General features: G+C 44.6%; 2 protein-coding genes across 6 annotated transcripts in view; one reads left to right on the top strand and one right to left on the bottom strand.

Moving 5' to 3' along the window:
- The window catches only part of DNAJC13 (DnaJ heat shock protein family (Hsp40) member C13), a 66,003-nt gene extending 52,953 nt beyond the window's left edge, over positions 1–13,050 (top strand). For 2 of the 3 annotated variants that reach the window (XM_083404633.1, XM_083404632.1), the window contains 13 exons: positions 144–321; positions 560–651; positions 2,259–2,358; positions 3,681–3,755; positions 3,910–4,022; positions 5,766–5,935; positions 6,253–6,295; positions 6,733–6,906; positions 7,956–8,135; positions 8,987–9,127; positions 10,423–10,566; positions 10,772–10,871; positions 12,220–13,050. In XM_083404633.1, the coding sequence (XP_083260759.1) occupies positions 144–321; positions 560–651; positions 2,259–2,358; positions 3,681–3,755; positions 3,910–4,022; positions 5,766–5,935; positions 6,253–6,295; positions 6,733–6,906; positions 7,956–8,135; positions 8,987–9,127; positions 10,423–10,566; positions 10,772–10,871; positions 12,220–12,317 (1,608 nt within the window). In that variant the 3' untranslated portion in view covers positions 12,318–13,050. Of the gene's footprint in view, positions 1–143; positions 322–559; positions 652–2,258; positions 2,359–3,680; positions 3,756–3,909; positions 4,023–5,765; positions 5,936–6,252; positions 6,296–6,732; positions 6,907–7,955; positions 8,136–8,986; positions 9,128–10,422; positions 10,567–10,771; positions 10,872–11,190; positions 11,307–12,219 lie in introns of all 3 variants that reach the window. The other variant, XR_014503337.1, reaches the window with a different exon arrangement.
- A 486-nt stretch (positions 13,051–13,536) lies between these two features.
- Positions 13,537–18,115, bottom strand: part of ACAD11 (acyl-CoA dehydrogenase family member 11) — a 41,187-nt gene continuing 36,608 nt past the window's right edge. For all 3 annotated transcript variants that reach the window (XM_083404861.1, XM_083404860.1, XM_083404862.1), the window contains 4 exons: positions 17,586–17,740; positions 16,364–16,480; positions 14,971–15,080; positions 13,537–13,798 (listed from right to left, as the gene is read on the bottom strand). In XM_083404861.1, the coding sequence (XP_083260987.1) occupies positions 13,684–13,798; positions 14,971–15,080; positions 16,364–16,480; positions 17,586–17,740 (497 nt within the window). In that variant the 3' untranslated portion in view covers positions 13,537–13,683. The remainder of the gene's footprint in view (positions 13,799–14,970; positions 15,081–16,363; positions 16,481–17,585; positions 17,741–18,115) is intronic.

Genomic DNA, 18,115 nt, shown 5'->3' with positions numbered 1-18,115 from the left:
TGTATCCTGATAGAGCATTTGATTGTTCATCCCTTAATTGTAAATAGTTTGTAAAATATGGATACACTGTGTTAAGCAGCCACAACAAAATGTTTCTTTCCTATCTATCTTTTTAATTTCCCTTCTTGCTTGTTACCCTACAGCTTCCGAAATCATTTGCTGCAAGCCTCTTGGATTACATAGGCTCACAAGCCCAGTACCTTCATACATTAATGGCCATGACTCACACAGGGAAGGTGGAGTCAAACCAACATGTAGAGAGACTCAGAAGGGTTGAGATGGCCTTGGAGGCTCTGAGAAATGTAATAAAACACAACCCAGGTAAGCGAGGCATGTTGGACACCCTAAACGTTCCTGTCGAACAAAACCTCACTTTAGATTTTGGATGTTTTAGATGAATGCTTAGTCGTACAGCTTATCACCAAACTAAAATGGCTGTTTAAGCTGATTAAAGTGGGGAGGGGGGGTATTTAAAAAATGTTTTTAAGATAGCTTTACTTGAAAGTAAGTGCCTTAGTTTCGTCCACTTTAACCATAGCAGCTGTCTTTCTCCACGCAGGTTCAGAATGTGAATGCATAGGTCACTTTAAGTTAATCTTCTCCCTTCTGCGTGTCCACGGAGCTGGTCAAGTCCAACAGCTGGCTCTGGAGGTAAAAACCAAAGTGATAAAAGTTTCTTACCACAGGAGAAAGTTCTTTACTTCGGAAAATATTGTGTAGATTAATCAAAGCAGTGTTCACTTTTATGACAAATGTAAGGACGTTATTTTACACTCAGGCAGTAACAATTCTGGTTTTGGGCTTTGTAGCTAGAGAATGAAGTGCCGGACATCAAAATACCGTATTTTTCGCCCTATAGGACGTACTTTCCCCCCTCCAAAAATGAAGGGGAAATGTGTGTGCGTCCTATGGGGCGAATGCAGGCTTTCGCTGAAGCCTGGAGAGCGAGAGGGGTCAGTGCGCACCGACCCCTCTCGCTCTCCAGGCTTCGCGCAGCTCTCCGCAAGGCGCGGGAGCCCGGCACCGGGCTCCCACGGCTTGCAGAAAGTTGCCTGTTCTGGGGGCTGGGGTCGGGGGAAGCTCGGGCTTCCCCCGCCCCAGCCCCGCGCCTGGGGGGGGAAATACTTTCCCCCCCCCTTTATTTCCCCCCCAAAAAACTAGGTGCGCCTTATGGGACGGTGCATCCTATAGGGCGAAAAATACGGTAGCTACCGTACATGACTTTAAATCTTCAGTTCACAAGCTATGCAAATAGTACTAAGGAATGTGCATTTAGCAGGCAGTAGAACACAATGACTCTTGAAGTATTTGTCCAGATGTTATTTCCAAAGGCGACAGTGGCAGTCTTGATTTCTCACCGGAAGGATCATCGTTGGGCAGAAGCAATGGCCCAAGTTGCCTTGGCAAAAGTGACTGGTCTCTTTGCACCACCACTGTTATCCAGAGTATTGAAAAAGGGTTATTCCCTCGCCCACCCCTATACACCACTATCCACTCCCCCCAGCTTACATTTCCACACCTATTTGCCTGTTCTAAGAAGCTGGCTAAGAGGCAGATTTTTGGGGGATGGGGAGTCTTTTTTCAGCCCACATGATCCCAGATAATCACAGGTCATATATCTGTTGTTACACAAAGCAGATTTGGCTACCTCGCCAAGGGCAAACAAAGCCTTTGCATTGACCTCGCTCTGAATGGGTAGTGACAGCGATGCAGGGTTGGGAAGAGATAGAAGAAGAAGAAGAGTTTGGATTTGATATCCCGCCTTTCACTCCCTTTATGGAGTCTCAAAGCAGCTAACATTCTCCTTTTCCTTCCTCCCCCACAACAAACACTCTGTGAGGTGAGTGGGGCTGAGAGACTTCAGAGAAGTGTGACTGGCCCAAGGTCACCCAGCAGCTGCATGTGGAAGAGTGGGGAAGCGAACCCGGTTCCCCAGATTAGGAGTCTACCGCTCTTAACCACTACACCACACTGGCTCTAGAGAACTAGGGTCACAGCTTTTACCTGATGGTGCTCCTTCTGTTGCAAAATTAAACTCCTATTGTTTGAAAACAGCATTTGGTCAAATATTTTGAAAGACATTTTCTGCCATAAATATTTACAGCAAATTCAGAGCGGCCTTTCTGGAAGCAAAGCTCGAATTTATGTATCCAATCAATATGTAGACAATCCTTGTCTTGAAGGAATCAAGATTGACAACTAGCTGCTTCCATACCAGTCTAGCAGTTTTTATTTTATTTTATTTCTTTCTTTCACAGGTGGTGAACATAGTGACTAGTAACCAAGAATGTGTAAATAATATTGCAGAAGCAATGGTTCTTTCCAACTTACTAGCCCTCCTACATTCACTACCTTCAAGTACGTAGAGCGTGAGTTTACTTACTCAGCAACAAAAATACATGTTTAGAAAACTCTTTAGGTACCAAAAGAAAAAGATAAACTTTTCCCCACACAAGCATGCATATAGAATTGTAGTTCCAACTTGGGAAGGGCATTGAGGTCTCAGGACTGTGTAGAGACAAATATTCTCTAAACTGGAGATCTTGCCCTCTGACGTAAGATCTGTTGGGGAAATTATAGGAAGTCACTAATGAAGTAAAATCGCCTGTGTTGGGGTGTTGTCTTTGGCTTTCAAAATTGATCTAGAGAATAATAATAATAATTTTTATTTATACCCCGCCTTCCCCAGCCAAGGCCGGGCTCAGAGCGGCTTACAAGCAATAATAAAAACAAATTGAATGATTACAACTTAAAAACAAAATTAAAATACAACATTAAAATATGGAAACATTAAAATGTAGCCTCATTGCAGGAGGAGAAGGAAAGGAAAAAAGAAAGGGAGGGAGGGAATCAAATTGGCTCCAAGCCAAAGGCCAGGCGGAACAACTCTGTCTTACAGGCCCTGCGGAAAGAAATCAGATCCTGCAGGGCCCTGGTCTCATGAGGCAGAGCGTTCCACCAGGCCGGAGCCAGAGTTGAAAAGGCCCTGGCTCTGGTTGAAGCCAGTCTAACTTCCTTAGGGCCCAGGACCACTAGGGTGTTGCTATTTATGGACCTTGAGGCTCTCCGTGGGGCATACCGGGAGAGGCGGTCCCGTAGGTACGAGGGTCCTAGGCCGTGAAGGGCTTTAAAGGTCAAAAGCAGCACCTTAAATCTGACCCTGTACTCTACCGGGAGCCAGTGCAGTTTAAAAAGCACTGGGTGAATATGCTCCCGTGGCAGAGACCCCTCAGAGAACGTTAGGTCATACTCTCACTAGGTTTTCAGGATACACCCATTTTATGATTGAATGAATCTTGCCACAATCAGCCCTTTGGAACTTCTTTCTCTATTAGGGACTTGCTTTTAAGGGAAAGGCTAGACCTGTGATGTTTTTATTGTATATGTATGTGATTTTTTTATATGCATATATTTTAATTCTACTAGCGCTTAGTTCTTTGACTTAAGCTGATCTTTCATAGGATTTTTTTTAAAATACCTTTGCTGACCATGGAACTCAGTCTATGGAAAGCTTTTGTTTCACTTCATAAACAGCTCTTTCCTGAGGGGCCAGCTAAACTAGGCAATAGCGCAGGCCCCATTGTCCAACTCTAAACAAGCCCTGTTGTGTTTTTACTTCATCTTTGCTAAACAGAGACACACAAAAGCTGGGTTTCGCTCACGGTTTTTCCTCTTGGCAGGTCGGCAGCTTGTTCTGGAAACTCTGTATGCTTTGACATCCAGTACCAAAATAGTTAAAGAGGCCATGGCAAAAGGTACGTTGAACGTTGTTGTTCTTCATTGCTTGTAGAATCCAAAAGTAATGTTCCAAACTTTCTGTGATTGGAAGAGGCAACAGTTCATTTATTTTTATCTATCAGAATATTCATAGGCTGCCATAAGGCCCTCTGTTTCTCTGTCCCTTCCTAGGTGCTTTAATCTACTTACTTGATATGTTCTGCAACTCAACACATCCCCAAGTTCGATCTCAGACCGCAGAGCTTTTTGCTAAAATGACAGCCGACAAGCTGGTTGGTCCAAAGGTGAGTGTGTTTTGCTTCATTTTTTGGCATTGTAACTGGCCCTTTTAAAAAGCATGCTTTTAACACTAAATAGCACAATGTCTGTTAGACTTGATTTGCAACATGCTTATAAAAAATGCCGTCCAACCCTGTACTAGGAGTTAACATTACACAGGCCGTATTCATCTTTATCACCCCTTCATATGGGCTGGGAAACAAGCCACGAAGCTGCTGTTACCATGGCTTCCCATTATACCTAAGCTAGCAAACTATGATTAATAGCTTCCCAGCAAACCAGGATACATAAGCCAGCTTTGAAATATGACTTACTGCCATTCTTTATTTGGAAGCCATTAGTCATAGTTTTCCTGGTTTGGACGCAAGAGGAATTGGCGGCGTCTTCCTGCCTTGGTTTTTCCACTTAACATGAAGGGTGGGGAGAGCCAAGTGGCTGTCTGCCGGTTCGTAGCTTGGCTTCTCAGTCCAAGATCTGATTGTCTGCATGCAGCCAATGTGCATCACTTCAAATAAACAGCCCTCACGTGATGCAAGCTTTACATTTCATTCTCTGCAAGCTACTAGTCTTGTAGAGCAACATGCTGGTTGGAAAGCATGGCAACATAAGAAGAGCCATTCTGGATCAAGCCAGCGGCCCATTTGGCCCAGCATATAATACTCGCAATGGCCAACCACATGCCTGTGGGAAGTCATAACCAGGAGCATAGCAGCATTCTCCCCAAATGTGAATCCCTGCAATGGGTTCCTTGAGGCATTCTGCCTCCAATAGTGGGCATAGTAGCCATTGATAGCCTTATGTAAAGGTAAAGGGACCCCTGACCGTTAGGTTCAGTCGTGGCCGACTCTGGGGTTGCAGCGTTCATCTCGCTTTATTGGTTGAGGGAGCCGGCGTACAGCTTCCGGGTCATGTGGCCAGCATGACTAAGCCGCTTCTGGCAAACCAGAGCAGTGCACGGAACCATCATTTACCTTCCCGCCAGAGCAGTACCTATTTATCTACTTACACTTTGACATGCTTTCAAATTATTAGGTTGGCAGGAGCTGGGACCAAGCAACAGGAGCTCACCCCGTCATGGGGATTCAAACCGCCAACCTTCTGATTGGCAAGCCCTAGGCTCTGTGGTTTAGACCACAGCGCCACTCACGTCCCCTTATTGATAGCCTTAGTCTTCATGAATTGTGAAACCTAAAATTATATTATATTATATATTCTATTCTATTCTATTCTATTCTATTCTATTCTATTATCCATCTGACTGGGTTGCCGCAGCCACTCTGGGAGGCTTCCAGCGAATTAAAACATTAAACACAGTAAGACATCAAGCATTAAAAGCATCCCTATACAGAGCTGCCTTCAGATGTCTTCTAAAAGTCAGATAGTTGCTTATTTCCTTGACATCTGATGGGAGAGCATTCCACAGGGCGGGTGCAACTACCAAGAAGGCGCTCTGCCTCATTCCCTGTCACCTTGCAGCGAGGAAAGAGGCAGAGGGCTGTCAGAGCTGGATCTCTGTCTGGGCTGAACAATGGGGATTCACAGTGCCCATCCATCAAGTTCAGTAGTCAGCCATACAAAGGCATTCCCCACACAGGTTTAAGAATTGCTATGTGTTGATAAGGCAAATTCCTTTCAAAAACATTTCCCCCGTGCTTTGCTAGATGTCAGTATTACAAGCTGTTCATTTGATTCACTGGAAACCTTTGTTAGCGGTGACAGAATCTGCAATCTGGTGTGTTCTTTTCTAGGTTAGAATTACCCTAATGAAGTTTCTACCTGGTGTCTTTATGGATGCCATGAGAGATAACCCTGAAGCTGCTGTTCACATTTTTGAAGGAACGCATGAAAATCCAGAGTTGATATGGAATGACAACTCCAGAGAGAAAGTGTCTACAACTGTTCGAGAAATGATGCTAGAGTATGTTACAGTTGTGGTGAATAATGGTTGTACTTTTGTAGTCAGTTTCGTGGTAAAACGTAGCAGAACTGTAAAGCCAACGATTAGATTCAGTTTGGAATCCTCTGGGATTGTAGTACAGGGTCTATTCCAGGCAGCATAATGCAAAAAATATAACCAGATATTCTGTATTGATCAAAATTGCTAAAAGCGATTAGAGTGCAAATAAGCCTGTTTGATTTTAACCTCAGGCGAGGGAAGCGTTTAGAATTTAATTCATTTTTAGCCCTTGCTTGCAGAATAATTTGTTAATGGGTTTTCTGACTTTTTTTTTTAAGGCACTTTAAACTACAGAGAGACAACCCTGATATTAACTGGAAGGTAAGCAAAATTTAAACGTTACGGGGGAAATTAAGACAAAGCATGGGTGTGATTTTCCTTCGTATCCTTTTGCGTTTTCTCTTTTCCGCTACTGCTCAGTCTTATCTCGCTGTACCATGACTAATAGCATGAAACTGCACAGTAGGACAGAGACCCGGGGGGGGGGGCTATGAAACTCTGGATGTTCCTGCACTAAAACTCCCATCCGCTCTGACCACGTCATGCTACTTTTGGTCCTATGCGAGCAGGAGCCCAGCATCCACTGGATGGCTGCAGCTTCAACAGCCCTGCTGCAAAGTATTCTGCATTGCTACAGACCCTTATAATCGTAGTTTGGCTCACACCTGTGTTGTTGGTTCCCCTCCCTTTCTAATACACCAAATGTAACTTTCCTAATGCTCGAACTCAGTGACATTTTTTTCCTCTCGTTGATCCAGCTGCCTGAGGACTTTGCTGTGGTGTACGGTGAAGCAGAGGGTGAACTTTCTGTAGGAGGAGTCTTCCTAAGAATCTTTATTGCCCAGCCGGCCTGGGTGCTGCGAAAACCTAGGGAATTTCTCATTGCACTGTTAGAAAAATTCACCGAACTCCTGGAGAAAAACAACCCCCATGTAAGTGGAGTTGATTGGTTGCGTGTTAGCTTTGTGCAACTGCATTTGTGAAAGCGAGCTCCGGTCCACTGAAAGGTGCTGCTGCTGCTGCTATTATTGTTACTACTTCCTACCACTGTTTGTTTCATTTATGAATAGCTTGCCCTGAGCAGTTTACAATAAAGACCTTTAAGGATGCGGTCAGTTCTGCTTCTTGCTCTGTAAACCTGCCTAGGCTTGTGCTGTGAAATAATTGGCACATAACAGCAGCAAACCCATGGTGGTTAAAGGCAGTAGGAGAGCAATTCGTTTAGTTTGAAGAACAACAAATGAATGGCCACTAAATGAATGCATCCTAGCACAAGCCGTTGTGCGGCATGCAGTTGCATAAGTGATCAGGCAGCTGTTCGAAACAGCTTATGCACACGCATTAGATCTGTGCGTGCAGTTTGGGTTTTCCCCATACAAGATTCTGACCGAAGAAATAGTAACTGCTCAGTACGTTGAAGAGGTTCTTATCCTTATTCAGGTTATGGCTGTCATTCTCTGCTTCTTAACAAGATAAGCCTAAAGGCAAAAGTACCCCTGACCATTAGGTCCAGTCGCGGATGACTCTGGAGTTGCGGCACTCATCTGGCTTTACTGGCCGAGGGAGTTTGTCTGCAGACAGCTTCCGGGTCATGTGGCCGGCATGACTAAGCTGCTTCTGGTGAACCAGAGCAGTGTACGGAAACGCCATTCACCTTCCTGCCAGAGCGGTACCTATTTATCTACTTGCACTTGACATGCTTTCGAACTGCTAGGTGGGCAGGAGCAGGGACCGAACAAAGGGGGCTCACCCCGTCGCAGGGATTCGAACCGCCGACCTTCTGATCGGCAAGCCCTAGGCTCTGTGGTTTAGACCACAGCGCCACCTGCGTCCCTTTAAGATAAGCCTACATCCCCACAAATTAATCAAGACTCCTGAGTGTCATTAAACGGTTGATTGTAAACTGGCCGCTCACTGACTGACTTCAATAGTGGAGCAGGAAATTTGATTGACTTGCTCTGTGCTTTGTGTTCTGAAACAGGGGGAAACTTTAGAAACTTTAACAACAGCGACGGTGTGCCTCTTTAGTGCTCAGCCTCAGCTGGCGGACCAAGTTCCCCCTCTTGGTCATCTTCCCAAGATTCTCCAGGCCCTGAATCACAAGAACAACGCCATTCCGAAAAGCGCAATGCGTGTCATACACATGCTGTCTGATAATGAGGTATGAGGATATGGGTTTATTGTGTTATTGTTTGCTGGAAGAACTTTCATCTCAGGTGCTTGTTGTATGTTCCTGATGATGTAGATTGGGTTTCAAATCTCCCCCCCCCCCCCCGAAACCAGTACCAGGGATGGTAAGTCTGCCTAGGCACAGTATAAAGCAGGGTTCAATTTAAAACATATTACACCCCAGATTAGATTGTCTCCAGCTGGGATCATAGTATATAAAACTGTCAACTCAGTCAGTTGAAGAGATCAGGTCCATGCACGCTTCAACCTATTTACATTGCAGGCAAACTGTTGCTTCCAGTCTCTCAGTATGTAGCAACCCCAACACGATCCTGATGTGGTGCCCTAAAATATGTTGGCTGCCTAGTTGTTTGAACTCTCTAGCAATCAAGAGTTTGAATTAATCCAGGGTATGGAAAATTAGCAGCAATTAGCTTTAAGGAATGTTACCTACTACTTCTGCAGCCCAGGTTGGAAAATGGGTGTTAACTCGAGTTGGTATGCTAGACCAGGGGTCAGCAACCTTTTCCAGCCGTGGGCCGTTCCACTGTCCCTCAGACCATGTGGTGGGCCGGACTATATTTTTTTGGGGGGGGGGGATGAACGAATTCCTATGCCCCACAAATAACTCAGAGATGCATTTTAAATAAAAGCAGACATTCTATTCATGTAAAAACACGCTGATTCCCGGACCGTCCGTGGGCGAGATTTTGAAGGTGATTGGGCCGCCTCCGGGCCTTAGGTTGCCTACCTCTGTGCTAGACATTTCTCAGGGTCTTGTAACCTTATCTTTTAAATAAGAATCTTCAGCAGCCTAAATCAAACTGCTTTTCCCCTCCACAGCTTTGTGTTCGCTCAATGGCAGCGCTAGAGACCATAGGACCCGTGATGAATGGAATGAAGAAACGGCCAGATACGATTGGAGTAGCCTGCGAGGCACTTAATCGAATGTTTCAAAAGGAACAAAATGATCTTGTAGTCCAAGTAAGCAAGCCGGAACCGTGCCCTTTAAAGGCATTTGTATAGCAATCTAAATATGTGTCCATTCAATTTGTTACGCTAGCTTTGTGGTGTTGTGTGGAGTGGTGTAGAATGAAAGTATTTCCCTGTGGCAGCTTGTGTGTGGGTTGCTTAGGGCAACAAGAAAAAGTGAGGCTCGCTTTACAAAGCTGCGGGTGGAATGTCCTTGCATTAACATGCATCCTTGCTCATTCGCTCACACATGTATCCGTATTTTCTAAGAGTTACCGCACCACAGGGATGTTTCCATGCATGCTGATATCCGTAATACACCATAAATATCTCCCTGAGTTATTGGCAGAGTTCCGTGTGCAACAAACACTAAATGCAGAGTTCCTAACATTTGCTGTTTGGAGTACCTTACCAGTAGGAGCAGTGTGCATTGAATGGCCAAACAGAGGCACATGCTTGTGCAGAAAAGGAATCTGGTATAGAAAAAGGCATTTGTGTACAGCAATAATCCTGCATCTCAGGGCAAGACTAACTCCAATGGTACATGCCACTCATTACTTCCTCAGTCATTGATGAAGCTTTTGGTAATACAGTCGTACCTTGGAAGTTGAACAGAATCCGTTCCGGAGGTCCATTCAACTTCCAAAACGTTCGAAAACCAAATCGCGGCTTCTGATTGGCTGCAGGAAATTCCTGCAGCCAATCAGAAGCCGTGGAAGCCTCGTCGGACGTTCGGCTTCCAAAAGAATGTTTGCAAACCAGAACAATCAGTTCTGGGTTTGCAGCGTTCAGGAGCCAAGGTACGACTGTACGTATCTATCTATTAGAGCTGGAGTTGTCTTTACCATAAAATCATGTGGAATTACTGCTGGAACGCTGGAGAAGGTGGTGAATTCATCCTTTAGTATTTTTGCAGTGGTTCTGGGTGGCCATATTTGAGATGACCTGAGTTGTTGAGTTAGGCAGGAGAGCAAGGAATTTTAGGAGGCAGGCTCGTCACCTCCCTGGCGGATAGGAGCACTTCTTGCTTTGGAATGCCCTTGGACTATCATTAAGTACCCTGTACAGTGGCACCTCAGGTTAAGTACTTAATTCGTTCTGGAGGTCCAGTCTTAACCTGAAACTGTTCTTAACCTGAAGCACCACTTTAGCTAATGGGGCCTCCTGCTGCAGCTGCACCACTGGAGCACGATTTCTGTTCTCATCCTGAAGCAAAGTTCTTAACCCGAGGTACTATTTCTGGGTTAGCGGAGTCTGTAACCTGAAGTGTATGTAACCTGAGGTACCACTGTAACCTTGTTTTGCAGGCTTTGAAAGTAGAGTTGGTTCCATACCTCCTGCGATTGCTTGAAGGCATCGGTCTTGAGAATCTGGAAAGCCCCTCGGCCACGAAAGCTCAGATCGTTAAAGCTTTGAAATCTATGTCTCGCAGTCTACAGTATGGAGAGCAGGTAAAGCACCCTGAATTCCTTTCAGTATCTGCATTTTGTATTTTTGGACACCCCCCCCCCCCCCAAAAAAAAAAAATGCTCCAGATTTGTGCAATTACAAAAGCTGCTGCTAATGACAGGGTCAATTTCATAATGACAGCAGCCAGTTATAAAGAACAGCAGGGAAAATGAAACAAACGTTTCCTGAGCTTTATGTTTCTTGCAGGTGAATGAAATACTGTCTCGTTCCTCTGTGTGGAGTGCCTTCAAAGATCAGAAACATGACTTGTTCATTTCTGAGACTCAAACAGCAGGATACCTCACTGGTCAGTAAACAATTCTAATTTAGGCTTTTCCTGTTGTGTTTCCCTTCTTTTGTGTATCATGTGGCTTGTTTATTCTGGGATAACACCTTAATTCAGTCCCCTTAATTTGATTGTAGAATTGTAAGGTTGGAAAAGGGGCCGCAAGGAGCAATGGATGCTCCAACTGGACTTCAGCTTTAATTCTGGGCATATCCAGGGGGCAAATGATTAATGTGTCAGTTACAAACCTCTTCGGGACACTATGGAGTGGTGCCTCACTTTTGCTTCCAAGTGCTTTGCTGTCTGTACTTCCCTTGCGTCTGGTTTCTTTCTCCCTCAGGTATCTCCTCTCCTTCCCTTCTATCTGGTAGCAGTCCTCTTCATCTCAGAAGTGGGCTTTAGATCTACTTTGGCAGGCAGCTTGCTAAACCTCTCTCTAGCACTCTCTAAAAGCAGGTAGATACCACTTTGCTCAGTGCATGCTGCATCTGCGCAGTTCCTAGAACGAAATGCTTCCTTAGGTGCATGGCAATACAGTTGTAGCGGACATGTGACTATTGTAGAACATTGCGCAATGCCACGTTTTGGAACTCGTGATTTTTATTCCCCTGCGCCTGTGACATCATCAGGGTTCCAAATGGTAGGTGCCTGAGGGTACGTATCAGTGGTTCTCAAACTCTTCCCCCCACACGGACCACTTGAAAATTTTGCAAGGAGTCTCAACAGGCCATTTAGTATTTTCTTCGATGGCTCAAAGGAACAATCCACACTTGCCTAGTCTTGCCTTTCTAATATGATGGCTCTTAGAACTATGAAAGCAAGCAGCATTTTTTTGCTTCCACACTAGCATTGTTGGAACAAGGGCCATGTTGCAAAAATGAGAGGTACCTCTAATCGACAAAGCTAGTAGGCTTATTATGAAAACAACTGACCCACCATCTCATTGGCCAGTTTAATCATCCTGCCCTGGTCCAAACAGCCTAAAAAACAAATCAAGTTTAGGGTGAAGTTCAGATAATCTTGTCTGTTTTGCAACTTTTCTGCGGACGGACCATAGTTTGAAAACCTCTGGTACATGTATGTATGTGTGTGTGTGTGTATATATGTATATGTATATTTTTGTGGATATATTATTGCAGTTGGGTTAAAACATAAATCCTAGATAACACAGTGACTGGTGATATGGAAATCTGATCTCCAGTAACGTGTATCAATCTAGAGAAATGTAAGCTGGGCACAAATGTCATTGGCAGGACAGATCACTCTGGTTTGTCTCAGCCGAACTAACAGCTTTGAAAACACTCAAGTTCACGATAAAGTGTTTCAAAGAAAACTGTTTGTTCCTTCCCATCTTTTCCCCCTGGTACAGGTCCTGGAGTTGCTGGCTATCTTACTGCAGGGAGGTCTTCGTCGGTTCTGCCCAGTGTCCCCCCTCCAGTAGACCACGAAGCTGGAGACCACAGCTAAAGGACAAGAAATGCAAGAGACTCCGAAACAGACTGGCGGGGGTGAGGAAGGCCCCATTCCTTGGCCTGTCCACCAAAACAGATTTCTGCCTGCCTTTCCAGTTTCATGACAGTGTTATTCCTTTTTCTATGAATATATTTTTTTTAGGGGGGAAAGACAAGGTTCCACGATTCTATCACACTGTAACATAAGAAGAAAGTACTTTGGGGATCAGCCTAAAGGGGTACGCAAGAAGTTTTTGTTTCTTGCTGTACGTAAGCACATTTTTTTGTTCCTTTATATTTTTGTTTACAAGACTGTGAATCGAAACACTTTTTCCTAGTTTTTTGTATTTTATGAGCTAAGCATGACTGAAGTTGAACTGCAGTCTCGAAGAAATTGGGCTAAATCACTTGATCCTCCTACTCCTCTCCAAGTTGGACAAGATAATCCTCCCAAAACTTGACAGACTTGGTGTTTGCCTCTCTCCTCAATCATTAACATTTCCTTCACCACACCTAACAAGATATTTGTATGTATAACTGGCTTTACCAAATTGAAAAATTAAAACGCAGCAAAAAAAAAAAAACCTATTTAAAAATGACGTTAACATGTTATATATAAAAAGCATAGTGTAATTGTGATATGTTCTATACATTATCCAGTATATAAAACTTTCTATATTGAATGTACATTATACAGATCATTCGTATGTACATAAAATTTTAAAAAATAAAGGGAACTGAACTGTTAATGTGACAGACTTGTACTTCTGCTGTTCTATTCCTTTGTAAAGCTGGAAAGAAAATGAGGGTTCTGGGATGAGATACCTGAAATCTATTTTGAGGGCGAGAGAACCAAACCTGCATCTTAGATGGCCCACAAAATGTTACTTGACTACGATTCCCATCATCCCTGACCACGGGTCCTGCTAGCTAGGGATGATGGGAGTTGTAGTCCACCAGCAGCTGGGGACTCCATCTCTTGGGGCTGAATAAATGTCCCACCCCTGCTTTAAAAAAAACAACAGAAGGAACTTTAGGCAAAACCCAATGTGCAATTGAGTAGGAATCGTACATTTTATGCAACCCACCAACTGCAGGGAAAGAGATAAAAATTCTGATGGCAGGCCTATTCTAGACCTTCCCCCTTGGGTTTAGATGGCCCAACACGTAAGCTTCTGAGTGAAGCCATTTTGTCTGCAAGTGAAAGATCAGTAAAGGAATTGTTGCTAGTAGAATTAGTAAGAGTGAGTTTACTTAAGAAATATCCATAATTGAGAACAGTGTCAAATCTACAGTCCCCTGCCCCATAAGCTTTCAACCTAACTTAAAGAAAATGGTTTAAAATGATTGCTGTACCATCACGACTTTAAGCAAGCAAAATATTACAGATGTGCACTCAGGTGCTTGGCTTGGTCCTGCAGCTCTTGTCTTGCAATTACGGAGAGGTGAACTTCATCGGGCCCGTCTGCTATGCGTAACGTCCGGACGTAGGCAAACCTGCAGGAGGACAAAGCAGTTGCAGGTGGTCTGGCCATTTCAGCAACACAACAGGAAGGCTTGCTGGTTTATGCCTTGGGTCTCTACCTCTAAATATATAGAATTGTAGAGTTAGAAGGGAATTGTGAGGCTCAAACCCATGAACCCTGAGATCAAAAGTCTCATGCTCTGTCACTCCCCACCTTCTCTTAACATACCAAGGACGGCTTTCGATGGTACAGACCTCATACTCTAGCCCAAGCTGATGCCCTCCAGATGTTGCAAGACTACAACTCCCCTCACCACTGACTATGCCGGCCAAAACTGATGGGAGTTGTAGTCAGGAACATCTGGAGGCAAACAAGTTGGAGACCGCTGTAAGTCTCATGAGCATCTTGGCTCTTTCAGCGCAGTCAGTGGGGCTTTTAAAATGTGCAACTTCAGCAGAATCATTTTTTTTATTTAAAAACCACTTTTACACTGCTTGACTGTAAAACAAAAACACCTCCAAGCAGTTCAGAAGAATAATGCCATATACAGATTCGGCTTTGGAAAGGACTTTGTAGGTCAAATCCAATCAACCCCACTGTGCAAAAGTTGTGGGACACAGTACTGTACATGGATTTCTGCTAGGGCAAAATTCCCAGGATTAAATGACCATAAATGCATATAACGCTTATGGCTCAGAAGCTTGGACTGTGAATTTTAATTTTTTATTACTCTCAGACTAACTTTTGAATAAGAGAGCACTAGATACATTCTTTAAATAAAACTAAGCTCAGCTACTATACCTTTTTTTTAAAAAAAAAAGTCCTAATTTTTTAGATTAGAATGTGAGCAAAGGAAATTTTTTAATTCAGTCCCAACAGCTTAGATTAAGCATGGTTTGTTGGCTCACCTTTTCCACCTTACCCCATGTGCTTCCAAACAACTGAGACTCAAAGCAAGAGCAAGCTTTGGAGAAACAAGGCTTGTTATCTCATCTGCGAGACAACTTGTGGTTTGTTGAACAAACCATGGTTAAAGTAAACTATGGCTCAGCTTTATGTGCAAACATAGCAGGAGCTTGACACGGCACCTGTGTGTTGGCAGTTAAAGGAGGAGCTTTGAGCCTCTGCTGTGCCACCACACACAGCTCGTGGGATGTGTTTGGCTTATAATATTAGCCTCTTCTAAAAATAACTTTCACTTACATTTCAGCCAATGGGAAGTCTTGGGAGACTCCGGCACCTCCACAAACTTGAATGGCACAGTCAATCACTTTAAGGACTGCTCGGGGGGCCACCACTTTGATCATCGCAACCTGTAAAGATGAAGATAAAAAAGATTTGCTCATGAACAAACAAGCAAAACCCTATGACGACAAGCAGGCTTGCAATTCAGAAAAGATGCGAAGCACCCCCATGCCACTGGACACATTTGTGAGCGTTTGTGTTTGCTGTTTTGCAACTTGCCTAAAAGCCAGGATGACTCTGGGTGCATGACAACATACACAAAGGGAGCATGCTTGCTGGTGTAGTGGGAGGTTGTAATTTCTAGGCTGCTTACTAAAAGTTGCTTTGAGAAAATCCAGAGCAGGCACAGTCCTACAGAGCCAATCTAATCCAGCCAGCTTAAGCAAGAACACTGATTGTTGAGAATTTGGTGATCTTCCAGTTGAACTTGTCGATAGCCACAGTTGAATAAGAATAGCCAAAGTGATCTTTGTAGCACATAGCTAGAGGGTCAGACTCAGATCAGGAGACCCAAGCTGAAATATCCACTCAGCCACGAAGCCTACTAGGTGCTCCCTAGAGATAAGGGCACAAAGGTAAAGAAACAGCATTGAATTGAAACAAAAAATGCAGTTCCTGATCAAATTCTGTTTGCTTTCTCGAAAGCTGGAAGACTGTGTTGATTGCTATAAGTCATATTGGAATGGTCTGCCATGTATAGGAACAAGTCATACCATTGGTCCTCCTGCACTGACTGGCAGGGGCTTTCCAGGCAAGGTGACCTTCTGCATCCAAAATAGATGCCGTGCCCCTGAGCCAAGGCTGCTTGCACTAAATCCACGACATGTTCGCCAAGAAAAATTACAAGGTTGCTGTATTTGCCAAAATACAGTCGTACCTTGGAAGTCAAACAGAATCCGTTCTGGAAATCCGTTCAACTTCCAAAACGTTTGGAAACCAAGATGTGGCTTCCGATTGGCTGCAGGAAGCCAATCAGAAGCCGCGGCAGACATTCGTGTTCCAAAGAACGTTCGCAAACCGGAACACTCACTTCTGGGTTTGCGGCCTTTGGGAGCCAAAACGTTTGACTTACAAGGCGTCCAGGATTCAAGGTACACACAGGTGGGATTGTCCAGGTATGAAATAATGGATTTTTTTGCTATTGGCAGAGATGGTGAAATTCTATTTCCTAGGTCAGGAAAGCTAAGATAGTGCTCTCCCACGAGCCCCAAGCCAGCATAGCCAGTGGTCAAGGATGATGGGAGCTGTAGTCCACAACCCCTGAAGGACTCCACCCCAGTTATCCTTGACTTAAGACACATCTGCTAACAAGATGCTATTTTCTCCAGCTTGCAGCACTTTGCCCTGTTACCTCTTTTCTGGCTTCTTTGTTGCCCATGGCATCTATTTTGCTGGCTGCTTTCAACGTCAGCAGCCTTGCCTGTTCAATAGCAATGCGGCATTCAGCAATCCAGTGAGCGACAACTTCCTGCAGTCATAAGGATAACCAAAGAAACGTGGAAATTAGCACCCCGCTTAAGTAACGCACCCTATCTCACTGAACCTTCTCCTAGTGCTCTTACTTGGACGTGGATACTTAATGTAGATCTGCAATTTTGGACAGTATCAGGATGCATACCTCCAGTTGGAAGATGATTTGAAGAATCATGCTCGTGAACCACAGTACACCGATGCATGCTAAAACTAGCAATTTTTGCTAATGGTGATAGAAACTATAAGAGCTAAACGACTTTGAAAGACTTTACAAGCAACTCCCATTTTGTGCGCATTCAATGCATGTGCAATCGCAACCGGAACACCATGTTCAGCACCGGAAGAGGGCAAGGCGGGGGCAGAATGGGGTGTTATGCATGCTCTGCTGACATGCACCATGACCTCTGCGTAAATGAGAGGAAGCCTGTATTCTCAATTTTATTTTATTCTTTCCCAATCACTGCTGCCCAGTGGTCCCTTTCATGAGATATTTTGAACAGCACGAGAACACAGGGACCCGCCTTGCGCAACATCAGACTATTGGTCCATCTAGTTCAAAACTGTCTCTTATCTAGCACATATGCCCCACAGAGAAACTTACGGGTACATATTGAAGGTCCCAGGCCACAGAGAAGTTAGGCTGGCCTCAACTAGAGCCAGGGCTTTTTCGGCCGTGGCTCCGATCTGGTGGAACACTCTGTCACAAGAGACCAGGGCCCTGCGGGACTTGACATCTTTCCGCAGGGCCTGCAAGACAGAGCTGTTCCACCAGGCCTTTGGCCAGGGCACAGCCTGACTCCCTCCCTCGGCAATCTTCGCAGAGCTCTGGCCCAATGGTTGCCAGTGGCTTGAATTAATTAATTTTATAATGAATGATTTTAGAGTGTTGCTTGTGCTGTACTTTTGTACTGTTTTATTGTTGTTAGCCGCCCTGAGCCCGGCTTCGGCTGGGGAGGGCGGGATATAAATAAAATTTATATTATAAACATTCTGCTTCCTAGTGTGCTACTGAAGCGTTAGCTACGCCTCCTGTCACTGGATCTGACGCCCCTTTGAGCTAAGGAAAGAGTTACGCCTACAGAAGCAGAGACTCAACTCACATGATGGTAGAGCTTCTTCCCAAATGCCACCCTCTGGGCTGAACGCTTGCACAGGATCTGCAGAGCAGTTTCGGCTGCCCCTATGGACCGCATGCAATGATGTATGCGGCCTGGCCCAAGTCTTCCTTGCGCGATTTCAAATCCTCTTCCTTCTCCTGGGTTCAGAGAGAGAGACAGAAAGGTGGTCTGCCTTTCTGGGAACAAGGTTGCATCTGCACCACTAAGGTGGTGTTGTTCCATAGCTAGCACATAACAGTGGAGAGACTGCTGAAATTTCAGTGGGGATACAAGGGAACACTAAAAAAAATGACCTTAGACGAGGTCAGTTTGTCCAGGTGTTTTGAATGAGAACTCCCACCAACCCCAGGCTAGCTGGGGCTGATCAGAGTTGGAGCCCAAAACATACGCAGGGCACCAGGTGGGAAGAGGTTGCAGCAGAGTTTTGCAGAGCTCTGTAATAATAAATAAGAATACTTTTTATTATTTATACCCCACCCATCTGGCTGGGTCTTCCCCACCAACTCTGGGCA

Source organism: Podarcis tiliguerta (genome assembly GCF_965153285.1).
Source record: "Podarcis tiliguerta genome assembly, chromosome: 12".
NCBI classification, from domain to species: domain Eukaryota; kingdom Metazoa; phylum Chordata; class Lepidosauria; order Squamata; family Lacertidae; genus Podarcis; species Podarcis tiliguerta.
The sequence above is the reverse complement of the archived record's forward strand: the minus strand, read 5'-3'. Positions and strand labels throughout refer to the sequence as shown.